Source organism: Hydra vulgaris, chromosome 04 (assembly GCF_038396675.1).
Source record: "Hydra vulgaris chromosome 04, alternate assembly HydraT2T_AEP".
NCBI lineage: Eukaryota > Metazoa > Cnidaria > Hydrozoa > Anthoathecata > Hydridae > Hydra > Hydra vulgaris.
The window spans coordinates 14,505,001-14,525,843 of NC_088923.1; the positions used below are offsets into that span (position 1 = coordinate 14,505,001).

The 20,843-nt window shown below is 25.6% G+C and overlaps 1 protein-coding gene across 2 annotated transcripts in view; it reads left to right on the forward strand.

The window, feature by feature from the left end:
- LOC100203420 (kynureninase) overlaps positions 1 to 20,843 on the forward strand; it is a 59,398-nt gene that overhangs the window by 18,372 nt on the left and 20,183 nt on the right. For both annotated transcript variants that reach the window (XM_065795528.1, XM_065795529.1), the window contains exons 3-8: positions 2,400 to 2,544; positions 2,634 to 2,705; positions 6,024 to 6,098; positions 7,674 to 7,755; positions 12,810 to 12,874; positions 19,472 to 19,570. In XM_065795528.1, the coding sequence (XP_065651600.1) occupies positions 2,400 to 2,544; positions 2,634 to 2,705; positions 6,024 to 6,098; positions 7,674 to 7,755; positions 12,810 to 12,874; positions 19,472 to 19,570 (538 nt within the window). The remainder of the gene's footprint in view (positions 1 to 2,399; positions 2,545 to 2,633; positions 2,706 to 6,023; positions 6,099 to 7,673; positions 7,756 to 12,809; positions 12,875 to 19,471; positions 19,571 to 20,843) is intronic.

The following is a 20,843-nucleotide window of genomic DNA, read 5'->3' on the forward strand; positions in this document are numbered from 1 at the left end:
ATTATACGTATTTGATTCATAAAACGTAATTAAATATATTTATTATGCCAGGTTTTGTAAGTTTTTTTCTGATAAGAACTGTTACGCTAGTTGCGATGCAAAAGAGTTTCGTTTTGAAAAAAGTTTGGTTTTTTATCATTATTTTAAAAAATAAAACCTTAAAATGTTTGTATGATGCAATACTGAAAATAAAATTTTATTATAAACGTTTTGGTATATAATAACTTCCTTTTTTTACAATTATATCTGTTTGACCAACAAAATTTTTTTATAGACTTCAAAACATTGTTTAGCGAAAGAGCTCGTTTCGCAAGCGCGACTTCCGTAAGCGGTACTTTCATATGTAGCAAAATAGTTTTACTTTGTAATTCGACTTGCGAAAGGCTGCATTTCGCAAGTTGCATTTGCGAAATGAATATTGACGGTTTTTTTTGTTTCGTAAAATTCGGAACAAAAAAAAAGTTCCTGATTCTCAATATCCTTTCGAAAGAATTTTATTTTTCCGGAATTGTACAAAATCTTCCGGTTAACAACTCTAGTCCAAACCATCTGTTTCTCTCAAAAACTTAGTTTGTTATCCAAACAAAGGTTCTACATTGTCACCAAATTTTCAGGAGCAGAATAGAACTGAAGCTCCCTGAGAACTTGGAGGATACAGAACTTGTAGTATACAATACATTTTATGGTTATTATTATTTATCATGTCTTAATGTAAATAAATTATATAGTTATCAAATTAATATAAATTTTAGGAAAGAAGTTGCAGCTCTAATAATTAAATATAAAAAGCTACAATCCCTTAAAAACAGATTGACACCAGAAGCAATCAAGGGTAGAAAGACTTTTTTAATAGAATCTAAAATGGTATTTTGGTTGGGACATGACATAAAAATTATGATTAATGAAATAACAATGGATAGAAAAAGATGGATATTATGTTTTTGAAAATGCAGAAGGAAAAAAGACAAGATTATCTTGGTGGTTCTGATATTAGCTTTAAAAAGGCTGCTGTAAAATCTGCCAAAAAAAATCTAAAAGGGAATCCTCAGAAAAAAAAGATTTACATATATCTTATTGCTCAGAAAGTTATGCCACTGATTATTTAAGCTGAGAATGCAATGACTCTGTTAAAGCTGAGCTAAATGATAATACCCAAGAAGAAGAACAAAGTATGTATCTGCAAAATAACACAAAATGATAATGTAAGAAATGACTCGAAAATATATAAAAAATTGAAAATATAGAAAAATTAGGTTCAATAAAAAACTACGTTTAGATAAGTTATATTTTCATAAAGTGGATATAGCCAAACATTAGGAACTTTCTTATATTATCAAAATGATTTTAACTGTTAGTCATAGTCAAGCTTTTGTAAAATAGGGTTTCAGCATAAACAAAACAATTCCTAATAAAAATAATCAGTCACACTTGATACTCTCCCATTGCATTATAAAAGATCATATAAATTCTTTAAACATTCAAGCAGATACTATAAATATCACAAATGCATAAATGTTATCAGTCAAGTCAGCCAGATAACAGTACCAAATCAGTTTAACATACTAAAAGAATTTAAAGAATTAATGCTTAAAAAAAAAAAGAATTAAAAATAAAAAAATAAAAAGCGAATGATAAAATAAATAAAAATTAAAGCAATATATAGTAATATAAAATTAATATATTTTTTTGTTTTAATTCTTAATAAAAAATATAATAATTTTAAGCATAAAATTAATATATTTTTTTATTTTGATTTTTTCTGAATTCTTTGTGTTTCACTGCAAAGAATTTAGAAAAATCAAAGTTTCAAAGTTATTTGTTTTTAGTCTAAGTCAATTTTATAAATAAAAAGTTATTTAATCCAAGCCTCAAAACCTAATTATTTAAAGATCTGATACTTTGATATTTTCTTATGTCTTCAAAGCAAATAGAACAATAAAAAAAAAATATATATATATATATATTTGTTAGTAGGATTTGAACTCTCAACCATTAGTTGAGAGTTCAAATCCTTCTAACAAATAGTTTTTTAGCTTTTATAGCAGTCATGCCTCATAAATAACACTTAAGCGCTACACTATAGAAAAAATTATTAGCTTTAAACTATTAATTGAAACGCTTATAAATCAATTAAGTTTGAACTATTATTTGATAAGTTAAAAAATATATTAGTTTTATGCTTTTATTTTTTCTCAAGGAATTTAAAAAACTAAACTCAGAGGAGAACATTCTTTACTCAGGCAAAAAATTTTAAAATTATAGTGGCAACCCTGTGTTATTACTACCACTTTTTCCTATGGCATTTAATAACTTATAAATAAAGTGCCTGTTAATAATCTTATGTTTAAAGAAAATATACTTTTAACATTACATTATATTTTTTATTCTTCTTGGTTTAGTGGTGTACAAGGCCATCACTATGGTAAAAGACCATGGGAGCATATCGATGCTTTTGTTATTGATCAAACAGCAGCATTGGTTGGTGCAAAACCTATTGAAGTTGTTTCAATGGATTCATTAACTACAAATTTACACTTACTTATGGTGATTGTTTATTAGAATATAGTAAGAAAATAAATATTGAGTATTAACACAATATATATATATATTTTGCTTAAACTAATTGTTTTTAGGTTCCGTTTTACAGACCAACATTATCAAGACATAAAATTTTGTTTGAAGAAGGTTGTTTCCCATCAGATCGTGTATGTTAAATAATTTTTTTTATAAATTACTGTCATAAATAGTTTATATAAATTATATAAATAAATGCTAAATAAAATACTGTCATAAATAGTAGATAAATAGTTTATATTTATCAAAGTAAGTATTGTTTTACACATGCATATATATGCAGTGCAGCGAGAAAGAAGGAAAAAAAAAAAGAATCAAAAAAGTTATGAAAACACATACTAAATTCCATAACTCCTTTTTTTAACTATTTAAAAATACTTTTAAGCAAAAAAGTTATTTAAAAAAAATCATTTTATCATACCATAGACCGTTAAGACAGAAAAAACATAAAAATGCTTATAAAACTTCTAGTAAAAACTATAAAACTCAGAGTATAATAACATCAATATGTACTAAATACACACACCAAATGGTTTTTTTTTTTACCATGTCATTTGCTGCATTAAGTCTGACAAAGTTGTTTTGTTCAGAAATAGTGAAAATTAAGCGTTACAACCGTCACTCTATGTTGAGTTAATTTTTAAAAAAAGTTGAAATCTTTAATGCTGTAACTTTTAAATACTAAATTATATGATAGTATTTTACATTTCTGGATAGTTTCAAGTCATTTTCATTTTTGTTTCATTTTTAATAGCTTAAAAAGTGTAAAATGTTATGACTGCCACTCTCGCAAAGTTGCCCATATATGTATATATATATATATATATATATATATATATATATATATATATATATATATATATATATATATATATATATATACATATATATATATATATATATATATACACATATATATATATATATATAAATATATACATATATATATATATACATATATATATATTTTTATATATATATATGTGTATGTATTATATATATATTATTTATATATATTTTTTTAGATGCCCCCAGAAGCCCTTACGGCCTTATCACAGAGCACCGCAGAAGAGCATTTTAAAGGAAGTTCATGCCTCCTTCCTTACTGATGTTCTTAAACTTGCCTAGAAATAGCATTAAACCACGGATCTCTAGCTTCTGAGGCAAGTGTGCTAACCACTGCGCTATGGCTGCTATATATATCTTTTTACTTTTATATTTCCTAAAAGAGCAAATTTTAGACTTTGAATTTTTTTATTTTATATATATATATATATATATCAGGCTTGGACAGAAATGGTGTGCGATGAAGTGCTATTGCTGACCACGCAAATGATTTTATCATTTGACAACTTGACCATGACTGTTTTGATGTTTAGATGATTTTTAAACATTTTAGAAATGAGCTGAAAAAAGAGTTGCTCACTAAACTAAAACTCGGAAAAAAATTAAAAAAAAAATTTTTAATTGCGCTTAAGATAAATTAATTTAAAAGTTATCTAAAGTTATGCAAAACACTTTTACAAATTACTTCTAATGATTGTTTATTGAATGAACAAATTTTATTTAAATTATTAAAAAATTTTATATATATATTATTTTTAAATTGTACATTTGTTTTTTTGTTGTACTTTTTAAAAAAATGAATTGTTACATTTGAATTTTTTCAAAAAGTTGCAAAAATAAAAATTATAAATTTAAAAAAAAATACCTTTTTCTATTTAAACAAGTAAAATTTAAAAAAAGTTTTAAACAATTCTTTATAAAAAAGGAAACAAAAAAAAATAAAGCAATTAAATCATTCCATTGCAATGGAAGATTTAGTTTGACTTTATAATTTAAAGTAACTTAAATTTTTTTTTGAATCTTTCTAAAAATCTTTCGAAAGATTTTAAGAAAGATTCAAAAGATTTTTAGAAAGCAAAAATAGTTTTAAACGTTTAAATTTATCATAAAAATATACATGCCTACATAAAAACACTTAAATATAACATTATTTGTTAATTTACACAAAATTTTAAACATTCCCTATAAATAATTTTTTATTTTATTTCAAGCCTTCGCATAAAATAAAAACTTTAGATCAACGATTAAAAGTTTTTCTTAACGTAACAATTTTTTTTAAAGCATTTAATTAAAACATCAAAACTGCTGTGGTCAAGTTGTAAAGAAAATAAGTCATTTGCATGGTCAGTTAAAGTGTGCAATCGCATGCCTTTCCTATCCAAGCCTGATATATATATATATATGTAATAAATAACTATAATATATATTATAAAAATGCTTACATACAACAATATTTCTGCACAGGGGTACCACCCCCCAAATTATTTCCCTAGAATGCCAGTGTTGGGTTTTTTTAATTTTAAAGACCGGAGAAACTTTTTTTTTTTTTAATTATTCTCTCTTTTTTTTTTTTTAATACTGCTCTCCTTGTCAGGCTTTAAGATAGTCAATGTAGCAACACTCCGATCATGTTTTACAATTAAAAAATAAAATTAAAAACATTCAGAATGTTTTTATTTTTGAAAAATAAAATAAACGCAAATTAAAAGAATAAAAAAACGCAAATTAAAAGAATGAAAAGACTAGAATGTTTTAATTCTAGTCTTTTAATTTGCATTTTTGTGGTTTAATTACTTCCGGCATTTAAATTAATGTGTTTTGACATAATCTAATCTTAATTTTTAACTTCAATACCACAAACAAGCGAAGAGTCACTTTTTACCACAAACATGATTTTTTTAGCCGTAAACTATAGGAATATATATATATATATATATATATATATATATATATATATATATATATATATATACATATATATATATATATATATATATATATATATATATATATATATATATATATATATATATATATATTATTCACTTTTAATTTTTTATAGAAAAAGATTTTGCATTTAAGTATGGACTTAAATGTACATCACTAAATCAAACCAATGTTAGATTTAAATTCTATGATTTATTACTATAAAGTATTTAAAAATAACTTTTGAAAAATTTAAATATAACATAAGCATTTAAAAAAAGGCAAAAAAAAAAGTGAAATTTAAGATTTTAGGCTTTAATTTTTCCAACGTTTCATTATTTATTTGTCATTATTAGTTTAATTTTTTACTTATTTATGAAATAATTACTATCTTGTAATTTTTAACCTTAAATGATATTATTTTAAACTATATTTATTCTTGACTTTGCTATTATAAATTTTGTTACTTTTAAATATATAAATTACATATTCAAAAAGTGTGTTAGTTGAATCAAATCTGTGGTCATTGTTACTAAAAGGTATATTTATGACAGGCATAACATAAAACTGATTAATGTTTGTTAGATAGTGATAGTGTTTATAACCTAGGTTTAAATGACATCAATGTATTTTAGCTGAAAAGTTTTCAAATATTATTCATCCTACTTATAATTTAGGCACTAATAGAGTCTCAAATATGTTTTCATGGTTATGATCCAAAGACATCCATGTTACAAGCAGCACCTCGAGAAGTAAAAAATTTTTATTAATAATAATTATTATGTATAAAATAAGTTTAATCTTAACAAGCTATAAACTAATATAAACTAAATATAAACTATTACAAACTAAACATAAACTATTATTAACTAAATATAAACTAATATGAATTAAATATAAACTATTATAAACTAAATATAAAAACTAAAAAAGTATGAATTTATGCATGAGTTTTGTAACAAAAAAATTTCTCAATGCTTAACCATAAGGCATTTATTACAAAAGTTGCAGTATTGTCAACACAATACTGCAATTTTTGCGAGCTTATTTTTTTTAGTTTTTATAATAAATGTACTAAAATCTTTACTTTTATAAAATCAGTTGTTTTTTCTTCAAAGATTTTTTCTTAGTATTTTTTGACTTAGTATGTTAATTAATCCAGCCCAGAGTGTATGTTTTATATTTATTTTTTTATTATTATTTAGATATGTATGTTTTGAATAAAACATTTTTTTAAAATTTGATTAATTATGTGCATTGAAAAGTTTAACAATTATAACTCTTTTAATTTTGACAATCCATCTTCTTAAAAATAATATAGGTTTAAAAAAAAAAATTAAAATACCTTTTTCAATTTTTTGGTAAATATTCTTAACATTTTTTACTTGTTTATCTCCCCAAGGATCAGGGGGCCACAATAGTTGAGAAGGCTAAGTTGCTTTTTTTTTAAATTTTTTTCAAATTTACTCTTCTACATAACCCTTTAAATTTGAACTATAACTTTTAATGAATTACACTTGCATTGCACTGAATCAAAATAAACTTGCATTGCACATTGAAACTTGCAATTGCATTGCACAGAGAAACAAGTACTTTTACATGCAGTACTTCAAATGCTTATGTCCAGTGTTTTTCAATAAGTTCTTAATCATTTTTTGTTTTATAATAAATCTGTTTGACATTGTAGCTTTGACTTGTTTAAGCTTTGATGTTGCCATATATTTTTTTGTACAAAAATAAGGTCTTGAAAGATTTCATAATTTACAACAAAATAAGATACAAGTTTATAACCTATATTTTGACACAGAAAAATGTTTCACAATTAAGAGATCCAACATTTAGCAAAAGAATAAAAAAAAAAGGTTAGATATTGATTTTTAAACCAAATTAAATATTATTATATTTAGTTTTTTTTTAAGGAAATAATAAAATATAAAAACTTAATTAATTGATGTTGAAAATGGAGTTAAATACAAGTTCATGTGTAACAATAATAATATTTTCTTTATAATTTTTTCCACTCTAACCTCTTCTAAAATAAATCTCCACTAACTAACTAACCTGTTAGAAGTAAAGGTTGCTCTGTATTTACTAAATGTACATTTTCTGCACTTAAAATCAACTAATGTAAAAAATATATATTTATAAAAAAATAAAAAAAGTTAAAGACTAAAAGTCTAAGAGACAACTTAAAAGTTGTAATCCCCTATTACATTAGCTGATTGTTCAAAACACTCTTCTTTTAAAATCAAACAATCAAGTTTAAATAAAGTCAAACTGCTATACATAATATATTATTACATTTTACAATGATTTGTTATGTTTAGGGGGAGTACTTATTGCGAACAGAAGATATACTTCAACTTATCCATGAACAAGGTGATTCCATTGCATTGATATTGTTTTCAGGTATATTTTTTTGTAATTATTTTAAAGTGCAAAAGTCATTAGTTATCTATATATAAATATATAAAAGTATAAATCTATCTACCTTTAAATCTATCTACCTTTAAATCATTAAAAATTTTTAATCGCTACAAATTTTACAAATTACTAAAAATAATGCAATTATTTTTCTACAATACAATTAATTCAATTGATTCATTTGACTACATTCAATTGATTCATTCAATTTTTAATTAATCAAATTATAGCAGCCAAATTAAGTCGTTAGCTGTAAATTGTGATGACATTTAAATGCATTTGAACTGCATTTAGGACCTTCTATTAAGTTTCTATAGCAATCACTACACTATTATCTTTGGTTATCTTTTTCAGGTAGCACGTGGTTGTGGCATTACAACAATTTTTTTTTCAAGTTTTTGGGCTGAATTCTGGTTCATATTATTTTAATGTGCAAAAACCAGGGGTTTAGTATAATATTTGATCAAGTAAAATCAATAGTAAAAAAATTGATTAGAACTTATTTAAATACGGTTCTACTTTCAGACTTGTTTAAAACACTGAGTAATTGAGTTTAAGCTGAAAACTAGTTCAAAAGTATATAAGACACAACTAGAAACCCCGTAGGGTAAGCCACTGTTTAAGCACACTTTTTTTTTCTAAGCGCATTGACTCACTTTGAAATTAATATGACCCATAAATAAAGACGTAAATCAAAAAAAAAATAGACAATTTAGAATTATAATCATTTTGGAAAATTACTTTGAAGTTTTCTTATATTTGTGTTTTTTCTCAAATTTTGAGAAGAGTTAAGTATTTTCTAAAATACTTAGTTATGAAGCAATTTTTGAGTTTTCATGTCAAATTTTCACGGAAATCTCTTTAAAATTGGCTATATTTAAAAATAGTTGGGGCAGGGTTGTAAAAAAGGGTGTATGACACCCCCCTCCCTTAAACAATAAATTTCATTAGAACCAGTTAGCAAAATCTACCTTAGTTTGCAAATGTGAGAAAGCAGGGTTTTTTTTTTAAATTGGTAAAAAAAATAAACACACTTATTTAACAACTGTTCTCGCTATTCCGGTTGGGGTGTTTTGGCATAAGCAGGTACATATATATTTAACCCAGCAACTTTAACAGTTTTTTTTTTAAAACTTGTTTTCCTTTTAAATTAACTCTTTTTTTATTAAAAATATCTAATATTCTTTAAATTAAAACTTTTTCAGTTGTCAAAGTCTTAGAAAAATAGTTTTTGATTTCAATATTTGTAACATACAAGTTTGTAATATTAGTCTCAAGAAAGTAAACAATAAATATATTCAACTTTTTTGTATTTCTCTTGTTTTTGGTTCTGTTTTGGTTTTTAGCCAAAAAATGTCTTTTCACCTATCATAAAATAATTAGAAACTTCAGATATGAGTTTTGAAGCTCTTTCTACTCATTGGGAATTGTTTGGCAGATCAGTAAGAGAGAGTTTATTACCAGTTTGAATAGTAGTAAATCATTTGAAGAAACAAAAACTCAAAGGCTCAACCTTTGTTGTAGAAACCTCAATTAAGTCGGTCCAAACATCAGCTTTGAAAAGTAAGGGTTCAACTTTCTCAGGAAATGCCTCATTTATCCAACTTTGTTCAAAATTATTGACTTGTAAATTTATGATTTTTGGAGGTAAAATGAAGACTGTGGCCTGAAATCCAGAGTAAAAACTTTAATTGTATATCATTATTTTATCTTAGGTCTTCGGAAAAAAATTTGATTCATAAATAGTCTCTCTAATACTTGATCAAAATTTGCATTTAAAAATTTGTCTTTTTAGAAAAATTTAAATTTTGTAACGAAAGCTATTGAAATATTTTATAAAACATTTTTTTGAATAAAACATCAAATAGTGTTATTTATTGACTAGCTTAGGACATTTATAGTCATGGGCTGAGGGAGGGCCAGGGGCCTTTAACCAACTCTGCCCTTCCCCCTCCTTCCTCATTCTCCCTGGATTTTATTTTTTTATACATAAAATGAATTAATAATAAATAATTATTAAAATTCAATTTTTTTTAGTTTAAGTTTGAGAAACAATTTATTTTGATTTTTTCAAATCAATAAATACCTACCTCTTTTTTCAAAGTAAGCACTCAAAAAAGAGATCTTTTCATTTGGTTTTAAAACTTATGATTTTAAAAATCATAAGTTTTAAAACCAAAGATATTGAAATGTTTTTAAAACATTTTAACAACCAGTATCTTTATGGTATTACTTAGTAGTTTAAGATTAATATAGACATTGACATAATAAGGTGGACAGTGGGATTTATTTAAACCCCCCTTCTTCCCAGCCTTTCATCAAAACATGACAAAAACTGATGAAGTTTTTAAAAATTTTAAATTGTGCTGCACAACCATTGGAAAAGTATTTCACACTTGATACATCAGGTAGATTTTCTTGGATATATCTAGTTATATCTTCCTTGTTTTGTAAATAAATCCTATGTCATGATCAACATCTTCTGAAAGGTAACAAAAAGATTTTTTAACATTTTTCTCTATAAAATACAATTGTAAAGAGTGAGCATTGACTTTTGCTCCAATGATAACTTTGAACTTCATCCTGAACAACATATTGATAATTTTTAGCAAAATCTCCTAAAATTAGGCATTCATTTTGGTTAAGATTTTCTTTACAGTTTTTTAAGTATCTGTTTTGTGTTTTAGTAATATATGAATGACTGGTAAGGTTGTCAATGCTGTCACATAATAAATCATTAAATTCATCTAGTGGCAATGATTGTTGTAGTAGTGTTGTATGATTGGTATTCTGCCATTGCTTGAATGCTAAATCTTCTTCGAGCTCATGGTTCATAAACTCCTGCACTAAAAAACATTTTATTGCTTCAATACCAGGACATTAGTTACATTGATGTAACATACGTTCTGCATTTTCAAGAGAACAAACAATCATGAAATCTTTATTACTTTTATTCCACCTAATGGCATCAATGAGAAATTTGACTTGTGAAATTCCAAGCCATCCTATAGTGGTATCTAACTTAATTTTTTTCTCACTTTTTGATTCCCATTCCTCTTGTAAATTTAAATCTTTATCAGTTTCTACTGCTTTTTTATAACATTTATTGCAGAATTTCTAATCTGGGATTACATAAACATTATTTTGTTGCAAAAATTTTGCCAAGTCTAGGGAAATCTTTATATTACCTAAGAAACAAATTTAGTTTTAAGTTTTTAAAATAACTAAAAATATAAAATTTTTTATAAATAATAAATTATTATTTTTTTAATTTCTGTATCAATTCTGTTTTTGATATAATAAGAGTAAGAATGGAATTGAAATAATGAAAATAAATTGTTTATCAAACTTAAACTAAAAAAATAATTACGTTTTTAAATTGAATTTTAATAACTATTTATTATTAATTCATTTTATGTATTAAAAAAAAGAAAAAAATCCAGAGAGATCAAGGGGGGGGGGGGCAGTGGTGGTCTAGATGATTTCATATGGAATGACCCCATAGTCTAAAATCAAAAATACTTTACTACAAAATTTTAGTAAGAATGTTACTAACATTCTTACTAAAATTTTTCCAATTTATGAGGTGATGTGACATACTTAGTGGAAATTATACTACATAATACATTTACTAACAGAGAACTATATTTTGAACTATAATACAGTAACAGAGCAGTAAGTTTTAGAACTATAATACATTTAAAAATAAAATTTCTTATGATGCAGGGTTATAGTAATTGCTGGTTGCTATGATAATAAATCAATAAAATATAGTTACCAAAACAATGCTGAGAGTGAATTAGTATCAACAAAAAATAGTAAAAATTAGATCAGTTTTTAAATGTTTATGTAATGCTGGGGTTAACTGTCACCAAATATCTATGATAGATGAAAGACAAACCAGTTTTGCAATATCTTGTTTTGTGTTGCATTAAAAGCCATGAGTCATGTATTATGACAAAAGCATAACAAAATTGAATTGCTTTCAAAATTATACTTTGACAAACAATAATGTAAACACAGATTTATACCTGCGTTTATATTATTGTTTGTTTTAAAAGTACGTTGTTTCAGTTGAATGAAAAAAAAAATTGATATGGTAACTATAATTTAAGTTCAGTTTTTATTAATTGAACAAATACAACTTTACCAATGTCTTCTAGTGAAGAAAATTCAGATTGAATGTAATCGCAAAATAAAGCTTGACTTAAGAAAATATTTTTTAAGAAATCTTCATTGTCTTTAAATTATGGGTAACAAAACTTTTGGGTAACTATAACAACTTTGGGAAATAAACAAAACTATAACAAAAGAAATAAGAAAATACATCTTTGATGACATGTGAACATTATATAATAATATTTATTATTAAATTTTTACAATGCAAAAAATAAGGCTCACCCAAATAAGTTATTCTAGCTGTAGCTTGTTAGTTGTGTTTTTTAAAATAATGTTATAGTGATAAAATATTTATTTTATATTTATAAATGTACAAGTTAATTGTATCAAATTTTGTATCAAAATGAATGTGTGTTTGTATCAAAAAGTTTTAATTCATAATCATCAGCTTTTTTCACCAGTTTTATGTTGTTGCACAAATACATATTTAATTAACATAAATAAAATAAATAGTTTTTATATTCATTTAAGTAAATTTTTGTTGTGAATTTAACTTGGGTCAAGTTAAAAAGTTAAAAAAAAAAACAAATTTAAATTTGTCTTGATACAAATGTAAGTCTGTTATTTCCATATAAGTCTAAAAATCTGTTTCTAAAATAAACTTTTTAAGTTTTCTTCCATCTATTAAATAAGAAAAGATTCTAATTTTTTGTTCCACATCACAACAAAAAAGTTTTCCACCTACAACTTACACTTCAAGTTTTAAAATTATATTTCGATTAAGAATTTCAAATGCTTTTGCAAAATCAAACATAATTTAAAAAACTAATAAACTAATAAAAATTAAATTAAATTATAGTAATTTAATTATGAAAAATTATTAAACATTAATTTTACATTAATTTAAACATTAATACTAGGTGTGCAGTATAAAACAGGACAATACTTTGATTTGAAAGCTATTACAGAAGCAGGCCATCACAAGGTAATCACTTTAGTAATGTGCTAAATCTTTTTTATATATTTTATGTTTATTATTATTCACATTTGTTTTGGCAAATGCCCTTTAGCGGTTTAGTTGTTTTGGCAAATGTCCTTTAGTGGTTATGCTAAATCTTTTATTTTGTTTTTATATTTGTCTTGGTCAGCTTTTTTAAAACTGTTTTCACATTTGTATTCATCAGTTTCTGTATCTTGTTTGTGTTCAACCTCGATTCAACTTATTTTTTCACATAAAAAAAAGTGTTCTTTTATTTTATTTTGCTTTTAAAAAAATACCAACTTTGTTTCTTTTAAAGAAACCAGGGTTGCAAAAAAATTTTTTTTTTGAAAAAAATCAAAAACCATGGTTTTTTGGTATAAACTCCTTTTTTTTTGTTGAGAAAAAGCCATGTTTAGTCAACTTTTTCAATTAAAAAGAAGCAATTTTCATTTTACTTGATTAAATTCTATTTTCTATTATATATATTATATTGATATATATATTATATATATATATATATATATATATATATATATATATATATATATATATATATATATATATATATATATATATATATATATATATATATACTATATATATATATATATATATATATATATATATATATATATATATATATATATATATATATATATATATATATATATATATATATTTTAAACTGAAATGCAGCGAAAAAAGTTTTGATATAACTGTAAAACTAAAAAAGAGAAAAAACAAGCTTGTGTGAAGTAAAATGTGCATAAGAAACCTCTACAGTGAACACACCATTCATTAAACTATATTTATATATAAACGATACTTTTATTAATGATATAACGATGTAAACAATATTTTTACAACAAAAAAAAGTAGAATCATAAGGTATATATTAGGTTAAGAAACAGAATTTTATGTATGTGTTCTGTTTAAATTGTTTATGTTTGTGTTCTATTTAAATGTTTAAATGTTCTGTTTACTCACTCATAAGTTACTTTATGTATGTATTCTGTTTAAATATTTAAATGTTCTCTTTAAATGTTTAAATCTGTTTTGATACAGTGTGGGCTCATTAACTAGACACTCCATCTATTAAACCTACGCTCACCCTTATCTCTAATATTTTGTTGGGTGTAATATTTTTCCTAATGCATTTCCAAAATATAATGCCCTACCTTTTATGTAACCCATATATACAATTGATTGCTAAATTAGCATCTGCTAAGGTTGTTTCTCTTTATTGGGCTCATCACTTTCTCTCTGCTCATTCCATTTTCTACCTCTACAAATCTCTTATTCGTCCCTGTATGGAATACTTCTAATGATGCTCTTTTTCTTCTAGACAAGGTCCAAAAACGTCTTTTTTACAAATACTACCATGGTCACTGCTCAAACAAGCTATCATCTTTAGTTCTATCAACTAAAACTCATTCTTGTTTGATTCGTCATTCATCAAAGTCTAATTCTTTTACTGTATTTGTCTCTGCATGCTCTAAAAACTTTTATTCATCTAGTTTTTTTCCCCACACTTTAACACTTTGGAACTCACTCCCATCTTTGTTTTCCTGACTCATACAACCTTCAACTTTTTAAGTCTTCTGTCAACCATTTCCTTTCTCTATAACTATATTCTTTTTTTTATAGTTACTCCCAACTTAGTGGTGAGCAGCCTTGTTGGGAGTGAACCAGAATTAATAAAATAATAAAAAAAATAAGGTAGCAAACTTACAAAAAAGCTTAAAGGTTTTTTGTTAAAATCTTGATAAATATTTTGTTTTGATAATTACAAAAAGTTACGAAAACCTGAAAAGTTTATTTTTGTGTTTATAAATTTAATTAACTCTAAACTTATTTTCTAAGATTTATTTAAGATATGAACACAACTTATCTCTTGGGGATTCCTTTAAGTATTCACAGTTTGAAAGTAATACCGACAAAGTACAACTAAAGAGTTCTTTTTTTGAGGGGATAAGTGATTTTAAATATATGCAGGGGTCCATGTTAAGTAGTTTTTTAATCCTATTACAGCATTTGCGAGACTTTTTCAATGTTAGCTTTTTACCGATTTTTATTTTTAATATCATATAAATAAAGGATTATTTTTTACAAATGTTTTAAATTTATAAGTTAGTATAAAATTTTTAGGAATAATTGCTATAAAACAGTGGTCTTTTAGATCAAGTTTGCAAATTCAATCCAGTTAACTTATCTTTTATATACTCTATGCATAAAGTAAGTGGTTTGCATTTTAAATATAATAGCCTATGATAATTTTTTTTGTTCACAAAATGTCAAAACTTTGCCCTACATAAAAACTTATAAATTAAGATATATGTAAAAATATGCAAGTTTACGTTTTGAGTGGTATTTTGTACTGTATTTAAGTTTTAGGCGTTGTTTGTTAAAAATTGTAAACAAAACAGTTTTAATTCTGTAAAAAGGCAGTTTCTCATTAGAGGGATTCCCAAGTGACAAAACAAGTCGTGTTCATATCATAGATAAACATTAGAAAATAACTTTTCAAAACAAATTATTAAATGGGATATTAACAAAAAACTTCTTAATTTTTAACGCCATTTTGTTTCTCGCAAAGAAAAGTTCTAGCTCTTCGACTATTATTTTTTTGTTAAATCTGGTCTTATTAATGTGTTTATATTTGACATCAATAAAAAAAGATTCTTTCAAAAAACTAAAATCAAGTTTAAATTGTAGGGGTTTTCCCTTTGGCAGTTAAATGAAAATATAAGGTTTAAGTTTGAAACTAATAAATTTCAACATTGAATAAGAAACAAAAATATGCTACAGCGATTGTTTTTTATAACCACCGCAGACTAAGTATGAAGGGGAAAACCTAATCTGGTTGTATAAAATTTAATTGAGTTTTAAAAACTCTGCGGTGTGCAAAAACATTCATTATTGAAACCAGATGGTTTTTTTAACATAAAAAACTATGCCGAATTGAAAGCCTCAAATTAAGCTCTCAACTGGGAGTATAATGGCTAAACAACAAATGCTTTTGTTAAAATATCATTCAATAATTTGTTTTGGAAAGTTTAAATAACTTTTAACTTATTTTCTAATGTTCATCTATGATATGAACACAACTTGTCTTGGTACTTGGAGATCTCTTTAAATTCCATTATTTAAAGCTGCCTAAAGTCAAAATGCAAAACTCAACAAAATTGTGAACTCAACAAAAATGAAGGCTGTGTGCAGAGTAAAACTGTACAAACTGTAGGAGAACAGTTTTTATTCTCTCTATGAAAAAAAGCAGACAACTCAAATGACAATAGTTCAACAAGTAGTCCAAAGGGCATTAACTTCAAAGATGATTGAATTTCTTTGGCAGTTTGTGATAAATGTAGAATTTAGCTTGAAAAGTTATAAAAAGAACAAATAAAGACAATGCCTCAACTTCCCAACTTTTAATCTATTTTGATAAACCCATCAACAAGATTGACCACAACCTGTGATTTTCTAATTTTTCAAATTGGCAGGCTAAAGGCAAATAAAATCACTTATTGACAAACTTCAAAAGTCTGCCTCTCAAAATTGATGAGTCAGTTAAAAAAAGCTTTGCCAAATGCTTGTCCATCCTCGGTTAGGGTCTTCCACATCAGTACACACTAGAAACTCGCTATAAAAATTTGAGACGGATTACAGAATCTGATCCTATTGGGGATGAGTAAATGGCATCATCAGTTTTTGTGAGTGAAGATTATCTCCTGATGGAATCATTTGTCTTAGTGAAGCAAAAGGAAAACCTTTACCACTGAGAAAACTTCTTTTGGTTTTAAGTGAACTATTTAGTATTTGTATCTTCTAAAACAATTTTTTTTCACAGGATCTTCAGCTGCACAGCAAATTTTGTGAATCTAAACATGCTGTGAGTGTTCAAAGGTTCTTCAAAGAACCTTTGAACACTCACAGCATGTTGTAGATTCAGCTAAAAACTGGTCTTTCTAACAATGTGATTCGAAAGCTAGGGCCTGCATTAAATCTGTTGAGCCCTATCAGAATTGTGCAACAAAATTTCCATCAAAAGTTTGCTTAAGCAGGCCAAATAGCTAAATGAGTATTTCATAGTTACAAATATTAAGCTCAGTGAAAACAATCTTATGAGCCAGGTTGTACACTGTCATGAATGATGCTAGTGAAGTATTAATGGCAGCAAGAAACATTTCTGGTTCTTCTGTTTTGAAACATGGATTTGATGGAGGAGGATTATTTCTGAAAGTAGATTTTACCCTAATTATGGTTCAAGATGAAACTGAACATCACAGCCCAGTTCAGAAAACTGTTAAATCGGTGTCATCCTTAACATTAAAAATTACCAGCGTCAAACAACAAATGCTCATAGGAATATCTCGAGACGTATGCTAATGTTGTATGCTATGTCAAGTCTTTTCTTGATTTCATCAAAGTTCAAGAAAAATGTGTCCATGGTTGCTTGGTTATTTTTTGTGATATGAAACTAGCCAACATAATTCGTGGCATACAATATCATAGCAGCAAACACCCCTACAGTCATACACCCTTGCTGTTGGTGTGACATTCAGTCAATAAACCTACTCAACTGTGGAAGTCTTAGAAATTTTAGAGGAATAAAAAACAAGTATAACGATTTCACAATCTCAGGTGAATCTCAGGATTTGAGAAAATCAAAAGCCTTCCAAAATGCTGTGCATCTACCATGGTTAGAATTCCCTAACCTAATGCTTGTGTTTCTCTAATGTAACTAAATTTATTGCTGGGTATCGTGAATCATGTAGAAAATCTAGTTGATCTTTGGCATAGGTTAAAGGAATGTCATTCAATCCTATAAATGGCATTCAGCTAGATTCAGATTTTGAATCAAAAATTTCTAAATTCAGGGACAGCTATGTTAAACTCTCAACCAATCACATTGTAACAAATGTAAGTATATTCCATTTTTCACCATCTGCCACTCGTTCATTCATCAAAATTACAAGACTTGGTCTCTTCAGTGAACAAACAACAGAAGATCTTCATTCAAATTGGGAGAGGTACAAAAGAGTTGTCACTCATCCAGCCTACTCACAGCAACTTTTGAGATACGTTTTTGAAAATACTTTTGTTATGTATTTTATTGTTGTTTTATCATCTGTCAATAATTTGAAGTGCGTGAAGTTTCAAGGATAAAATGTTCGAGTTTTTTTTTTTCTAAACATTTATAAACGTTCTTTTTTATGAGTTTTTTTTGTAGGACAGTTTTTTTTGTTTGCTAATTTGTGACTAAAACTTACCATGCTATAATAAGTTTTGTTTCTTTCTAAAACTGTTTCAGGGTATTTTTTTGGTATTACTAGTTTTTCAAACTGTTTGTAGTCATGGTTAATTAAGTTTGTAGTCATGGTTAATTAAGTTTGTAGTCATGGTTAATTAAGTTTGTAGTCATGGTTAATTAAGTTATAACTACTTAAGTAACTACTTATTGCTTTATCAAGAGATATTATATGTATTATATAAGAGATATTAGCTACCTGTATTATATAAGAGATATTATATGTATTATATAAGAGATATTAGCTACCTGTATTATATAAGAGATATTATATGTATTATATAAGAGATATTATATGTATTATATAAGAGATATTATATGTATTATATAAGAGATATTAGCTACCTGTATTATATAATGCCAAAGTTATCAAGTTGTTTGTTAAAATTGTTAAAAAAATACTTCAAAAAATGTTAATTTCAAATATTTATGTGTCTTTTCTTCATTGCATAGTTATTTTGAGGTCCGATTTGGCAAATTTTAGAGAAATGTGTCAGTAATCACAATTAATATGGTTTATTTAATATAAGTGCTTGAAAATTTTGTTGAATGTTGATAGCCAGGCATCAATTCCTTATTTTGCTCTTTAGTTACATCAACTGTATTGCAAATACATTGAACAACAGAGTTAAATAAAACCATGTGCATAAAACCGAGTTAAGGCCATGAAGGCCGCTACAGTCGAGGAGGCTACTTTAGTTGTGGTTACAATCCTCTCTTAACTCTATGATTTTAAACACGAACCTTGACAAATAAGGCCACTGCGTGGAAAAACAAGTTAAGCGCAATACTACCAGGGACATGGTGGGGAACAAAATTGGAACTTCTCGCTTATGAAGTGAGCGCTCTACCACTACACCACTACTGCATAATACACTTGTATTGTAGTACAACAAAACCAATTGTGTTGCAATTCAAAAATTGAAGATTATTATTTTAAGATAAAGTTAAGAAATGAAGTTTATTTACATGTAAAAATAAAATAATTACTTATTTAGAGTTTAAATTCTGTTTGTTGGTATAATAGAAGTGTTTGACTTAAAAGGAGGTTGGGTGTGAGTGATAAAATGACGCAGTGACAGTTAAGACAGTGATGAGATGAAGTTTTTTATAAATATATTGATAAACAATTTGTTTTGGGAAGTTAATTCTTTTCTATTTATAACCTATTTTCTAAAGTTTATTTAACATATGAATACAACTTGACTTGAATCTTTGGGATTCTTTTAATTTTTAAAAAAGTTAAGTTTTTTGTTTTTTTATTTTGTCTTGATATCAGACAGTTTTAATAGGGATGTAAAGTTGGTTTTGACTTAGCACATGCAGTTGGAAATGTGGAACTAAAGCTTCATGATTGGAATGTTGATTTTGCAGCATGGTGCACATACAAGGTAATATTTAATTGAAGTTTTATTGTTGAAAATTTTATCTAATTATTAATTTTTTTATGACATTTGATATTTCTTATTACGTTTTTTACACCCCTAAATTATTCTGAAGCTATTGGTGAATGTCTTACTGTAAAAAAAAAATAAATGAAAAAACGGTGGTTTGGAATGACGCTTGCAAAAATATAAATTTAAGTTTAAAGAACACACAAATAGTTGAAATTATTTATTTATATTCCCAGATTTGGATCCAAAATTTAACATTTCCATAAATGGAGTTTTTAAACTCCATGATGATCTGTTTCAGATCTTTTTTAAATTAAATTAATTAAACATTAATTACAAATTAAATCTATTAAATCTATTAACATTTTATTTTCAAGTTTTGTATGAAAATATACAAGACATCAATTTGACATATAATATACTTGGTTTTCAGTAATTTACTTCTCAGTAATCTGTATCAATTTTTACTTGCAATCAATCATTAGACTTGCAATCAATCATTAAACTTGCAATCAATCATTAAATTTATTTCTTTAGTAATTTTTATCTAGGAAACTGTTACTTGTCATTATACTCACTTCTTCAGTATATAGGGTAAAGCAAAAGTATCTAAACCACTTGGAATAAAGAGTTGTTGTAAATAATACTTCATTAAATGCTTTCCAGTTTCTTTCCTTTACGATTTTTTTGGTAGTCAAAGCTTTTAAATTTCCTCAATTTCTTATTGTTCACAATGAGAAATTGAGGAAATTTCTTATTGTGAACAATAAGAAATTGAGGAAATTTATCAAAAAAATTGATATATATCAAAAAAATTGCTTGATTTTTTTGATATATTGCTTTTAATATGAAGTGATCAAATATGGCAGTAGTAATGTTTCCTGCAGTAAAATTATTTGACTTGATATTTGAGAAACTATAATCAATTAAAGTTTTGGAATTGTTAACTAAAAACTTGTTGTTAACCTAATATAAATTAAATTATGCCCCAGGTGTAGTAAGAGGTAAAAATTAAACATCAATAAAGAGTTTACATATAATAAACTTTAAAAAAGTTGTACTGATATGCCATACTATATGTTGTATTTTACACTCTTAAAAATTTTTTAAAGTTTTTTTCTTTTTCTTTTTTTTCTTTGTGTTTTCTTATTTTTAACATTTTTCTAGCAACAAAAAAACCCTTTAAAACCTCCACTTCTTTGCAATTTTAAAATAACAGACATCTACAGTAGACTTAATTTTTATAAAATTGTATTTTGTGTGTTTGTTT